The sequence below is a fragment of the Mizuhopecten yessoensis genome, unplaced genomic scaffold (assembly GCF_002113885.1).
Source record: "Mizuhopecten yessoensis strain PY_sf001 unplaced genomic scaffold, ASM211388v2 scaffold3229, whole genome shotgun sequence".
NCBI lineage: Eukaryota > Metazoa > Mollusca > Bivalvia > Pectinida > Pectinidae > Mizuhopecten > Mizuhopecten yessoensis.
Genome location: NW_018404940.1, coordinates 1,485,696 through 1,491,695, shown reverse-complemented (window position 1 = coordinate 1,491,695; position 6,000 = coordinate 1,485,696). Strand labels below are relative to the sequence as shown.

Below are 6,000 nucleotides of genomic sequence, written 5' to 3'. Positions count from 1 at the left end.
CCACCACTGTGCCTTTCTATGTCTCTTAGGATCCATCGTGTATCCACCACTGTGCCTTTCTATGTCTCTTAGGATCCATCGTGTATCCGCCACTGTGCCTTTCTATGTCTCTTAGGATCCATCGTGTATCCGCCACTGTTCTTAGTGTCACACATATTGACTACGGGGATGCCTCCCCTTTCTACACCAAGAGGTTCATGTTATTGTTGATCAACATGTTTTTTGTCATTCGACTTCATTGCACGTCTAGCATGACCTTCCCTTCCATATCTGATTATAATTACCTATGTCTCTTTCATCAACACAAGTCAAGTGGTTGTCAAAACTGATTATCTGAAGATGTAGATAATGAAGCGTCGAGAGAACATATATATATATATATATAGTTGTGGTTAATTATTTTAATCAAGTGTCGTATATATCATTCAAACGTGTAATTTCCGTGTTATAATACACCAAAATATAATTCATTTCCGGCCTGATATTGGCATAATGCGAGACTATTATTGACATTTCAATACACGTTATTTGACAACTCGTACTTATTCACGCTATTTACGTATATGGTTGTACCTTTTATCCAATCCATTCATCATGTCCATTGATAATAAAATATATTGAAATGCACGTAAATATAAACAAACATCTCATACAAGCTAGTTGTGTAGGTGTATAATTAGTAGCCTCCCATATAACGACTCTGTATACTGATTTCAATGAATTACAAATCGAATCAATGTAATTAAGATCAACAATTATTCATCAAAACGATATTAGGCACGCCAAGCATGACTAATAGCACTGTGGCGTTTGTATTGTATCTGGTAACTGTGGTACATTTAGTATATCTGGTCGCTCGTTAAGGCTCTGTCACCAATCTATATAAAGACTCAATAACCCGTTTTCATTATTTTAATGACTCATTATAAAGATTCATACTATATGATAATTTCTTTTTATCTAAACCTCCTTGTTTTGAATTCTACTGTTGACGATTTTTTTCAACTTTCTCATGGACAGGGATGGACTAATCTGAAAACTTCACAAATCCACTTGAAATGTGAAATTAATTTACAATATACAATTTCACTACATTCCGTCCGTGAGATTCCCGTGGTTGCGCTCACTTCCGTTCTCTGTAGAGCGGCGACGCTAATCGATGATAAGCTAACATGTCCCGTCTCAATGGAACTCATTCTTTGTGATGGGTGGTCGGGTGGAGCAGTGGATAGCGGGCTCAGCTATTACCCCTACGGCCGGGGTTCGATTTCCCGTGACGATAACAAGTATGGGGTCACTGTTTCGACAACATGCTCTCACGTTTAAGCCGCTGTCCGCGTCCATACGGACCAAAAAGGGTGATTAACATGAGTTGATATCATGATTGTTGTTAAGTAAATAAAGGTTATAAGATTCGTGCTTAACAACACAATACAATCATTCAACGACTGATAATTTATAAGACACCAAATCGTGGACATTATTATACAACGGGGAAAAGATCAGTTGGAAAACTGGGAAACAGAACGCCCAAGTCCCATGATATGTATTTACAGTACAATACTGTAGGTGACGTCTTTTTTAGAGTGTACGGAAGTGTTAACAGAAACTAAAGTATCCGACTAACTCACAGCGACTCGAGAGTGAAATGTTGTTTATAATCTTAGGAGGTGATGAAACGTAAGAAAATAAATACGATCTTTCCAGAAAGTTGATTGAATATCCAATACAATTGAAAATGTATCATAATGTCCTTGTAGCTTAATACAACGGTGGTTTCGGATATCACAAGGAAATTTGTCGGATGAGAAATCCATTGGAAATCCCGGGCTCCGATGATGATTGATTTCATTCACTTTCTCACCACATTCAATGAACGTAGCCGAGGAAAATCATCCAGGTCAATTGAATGTAGCTTGTGAAATGAGAATTGAAGATATGAAAATCGAGACATATTGGATTTGGTTTCTTTTTTTTCAATAGAGTCTGCATGTTTTTATACCTTAAAGTGTGTGTTAAACTTCGTCTAATTTACCGCGGCGCTCCTAGGAATTACAACACAATCGACCAAAAGTAATATTGTTTGTGCAGAAAGATGTACTGTTGATTGCAACAACGGCTTTGTTTGTAAACATTGTGGGAGGGTTTACGTCGGGTTGTGTAGACAAATGAATACATGGACATGATTGAAAAGAACTTATAGCGCAGATTACAAAGGAACAGGGGAGGGTTTAACGGGCTACAATCTAGGTGTAATCAGCCACTATGTCAATTCTTTATAAGTAGAATAAACAAAGGGGTATGGGAGTATTTAAATACCAATTTTACGATCAATAATATACAAGTCTGGGTATTGGTGGTGTATTGGGTGATCAGACTAACCCTATACATTATACGGGAATCTAGAGGTATATACGAATCACTGTCGTAGTGTTATAGAGTTCTAGGCGCGTGTTTTAGTACCGACTGTTCGGTAGGACGACAGTTATCAGAGGCGACTCGCCCAGAGAGGGAGAGAGAGTGTGTGTGCGGGTTTGCAGTAGGAGACTGTATCGATTAGTTCCTTGTAATTTATGAAAAATTATGCGTTTTCGAATTGACTCATCGCTACAGCGATACCCGCGGAGTCTGGACAAAGAGACAGGCACGTGCGAATAGGCTCTGTAAAACGCCAAGGTAAGGAGCCTGCACGTGAGGAAAATCTACAGAAAACAAGGTAAGAGTAAAACGTAAGAAAGTCCGTCAAATGTTTTAAGCATGTAACAGTTTTTATGTATTGTCAATGGCCTGTAATGGGACCTTTTCAAATGGTCAACTTGACGGTCAATGACTGGCATAGGATTACAGGATTAGCTAGTGGGTATGTAACTCTTAATCCGGATACAGGTTTACAGGGTGTGTTTCATTTATAACTTTATTATTCAATCGACACCAGCACAAGCTTCCAATTGTAACTTTATTAACCTCCATTGACGAACAGCTGATCTGATAAATAGGAACCTGTTATCGTTATATCTTGTCAGCGGTGACAAATAAGTATGAGACAATATGCTGGGTGTTGAATACGGTGACATATAACAGTGGTCTCGTACCAACCAAAGCTCGGACAATAACCAGACCAGGAAACCAGCCCACAGTCGTCCAGTCTAACTCTGACGAAATATAACATTCGTATATTGTTTGAGTTCGTAATGCGTTATGGTCATGCAGGTAACGCGTCCAGGTAAGGCATACCTGTTAATTGATTTACGTCCTGGTAACTGTTCAATACCCTGCTTGAAGTTTGTACAGAATCGTTTTGATTGACGGAGAGTGTTAGAAATCTTGGTATGGATAATTTACGTGTACGGAGTTCTCTTGAGGTACGTATTACCGTTCTCCGAGATTTGTATAAACTCACTAAATGTCAATAATAAGATACCTTACTGGTTGATTTATTAGTTGAATGTGATTGACGAATCTCAAAGATCGACACAGGACAACACGTATATACGGTTCTAAAACTTTGGCGATCTTCGGCAAAGTACGATTTGGACATGGACTGTACTATATATAGGACGTTGGTGATATCTGCGGAGAAGCGATACAGAATTGGTGAAATAATCTTAGGGCAGTACCGATATCGACATGATTAGTGTAGAATTGGCGATGTTTGGGAAGAATCGATTTAATATGGTGAATGTTGAATAAGTCATGTTTGGGAAAGATCGATATTTTTGAAATTGTTGATAAATAATTGGTTTTATTTGATAATGAGCGATATTGACATGGATCATGTTGAATTAATAATATTTGGGAAAGGGCGATATTGACGTGGATCATGTTGAATTAATGATATTTGGGAAAGGGGCGATATTGACATGGATCATGTTGAATTAGTGACATTTGGGAAGGGTCGATGTTGTCTAAGATTATGTTGAATTAGTGATTTTGGAAAAGGGCGATATAAGCATGAAAAAAATAATATTGAATTGCTGATGAAAGATATTGAATGTAAAATTGGCCATATTCATATAGCATTGTTTGACATGTGATTCGTATTGAATTGATGCTGAAGTTAAAAAGGAGACAAGGAACTTCGATGCTGAGTAAGCAATATTTGGGAAGGGCGATGTTGACCTGGCGATATAAACCAATGGAATGATGTCTTTGAGATTAAAATTGGACGATTACTGTAAAGGGACTATAAAGAAGTGACTGGTTCTATTGTTGGTAAGACAATTTACGGGATATAACGACGTACCGACTATCGGAGACACCGATGTGTAGTTACGTTATTGACAATATGTTATATGGAGGATACTTTGAGGGGTACCTGGCGACGAGCATCGTGTTTTGTGTGAGTAAACAGCGACATCTGTGGAATAATGTGGACATACAGGGATAATTCATATGGAAATATTATATATAACACATGTAAACTGTTTGAAGTGGTTGACAAAAAGTAAACAGAAAACAATAATTGACTGTGAAGTAAAATGAAGATGATGCTGTTTGGCGGAAGAAGACGGTATACACATTGGAAATTTGCAGAAGAGGTATTCTATAATATGGACCGGATTCTGACTGAGAAGTATTGGAACCTGGAGACAAGAATGGAACACAGCGGACAGGAGTTAATAAGGAGTCCGAGTATCCTTTCACCCTACAACCACACGGACCTGAGAACTTGTGTTAGGACCTATCCGGATCTATACACAGTTATATTACACGTTTTATGGGTTTAAATCAATGAATTATAATGATGATGTGGTCCTGCGATAGGGTCAAAAGGTGTTATGGTTTATTGAGGAGGGGAAATAGAACTACACAACGGATCTGGAACGCTGAATGGGATGAGTGCTAAGGGACGCTAAGAATGAGAAAGTGTGCAAAGGGGAGGGAAGGTTTATAGCGTTTGGAGTGGGACCTCCGTCATGCGCTACTGTTCCCACAGTGTCGATTCCAGTCGCTGAATGAAATGGCGGCACTGGTTCCAAAGTTCGTGTTTAAAGTTCCTGAGATACATAGCACATGATAAATATATATATGTACGTGTACATACCCCGCACTCGCTACCTGACAGGTGTATTTAGGTTTTCGTGGATTGGGACCACACCTTACCGATAACAGGAACAGTCCATTGGACCACACTAGACGAGATTGTGTATACAGTACATTTAAATGACCCCAATCAACTAGCGTTCGATCGATCGATTGATTGATTGATTGATCTGTATCAATTTCAAGAATCATTGAGTTCCAGTTAAAAGGCCTAGAACTGGACTATGGCCTGTGTATACACGCTCCCGCGAAATGGTATGCATTTCAATTTGTATGTTTAAATTTTTGACATCATTGAATGACAAAGGACTTTTTAACGGCTGTATGTACACCCGATAAGTCATACCGAAGGCTAGTGTATATGGTAATATATAGGTGCTACTGACCATTGGCTAATCAGTGACCAGTCGATGACCGACGGAATTTTAACAATGCAACTTATTCTTTAGTTGCGTCCAAAGTCTGGGACATATCAATCATTCAAGCAATCGGATCACTTCGCCACTTTCCGTCGCATGTTCGTTATTGTACGGAAAGGGCCGAGCGTGGTTTAATACAATTGCTAATCAACAATGCAGTTTGATTTTGAACCCTTACACCGGTGCATCAGTACATTTGTTACGTACAAATACCTGTATACCAGGAAATGTTTACCGCATTTTTAAATTTGCCTTTTTCATCATCCAATATATATTAAGACAGGTAATATTCTGTATCTGTTTATTATCACCTGTATGTACGTACCTGTATACTATACCTGTATACTATCTTCTGTTTGTACGTACCTGTATATTATCACCTGTATGTACGTACCTGTATACCATACTTGTATATTACCACCTGTATGTACGTACCTGTATACTTTACCTGTATATTTGTACCTATATACTATACCTGTATATTTGTACCTGTACACTATACATGTACCTGTATATTACCACCTGTATGTACGTACCT

General features: G+C 38.5%; 1 protein-coding gene across 4 annotated transcripts in view; it reads left to right on the top strand.

Moving 5' to 3' along the window:
- The first annotated feature begins 2,382 nt into the window (after positions 1 to 2,382).
- The window catches only part of LOC110447153 (serine/threonine-protein kinase DCLK1-like), a 66,921-nt gene continuing 63,303 nt past the window's right edge, over positions 2,383 to 6,000 (top strand). Inside the window, exon 1 of one of the 4 annotated variants that reach the window (XM_021492642.1) lies at positions 2,383 to 2,716. Coding sequence is in view for 2 of the 4 variants with exons in the window: in XM_021492640.1 (XP_021348315.1) it covers positions 3,192 to 3,223 (32 nt within the window). In the remaining 2 variants the exon portion in view is untranslated. The other 3 variants (XM_021492640.1, XM_021492641.1, XM_021492644.1) reach the window with 3 other exon arrangements.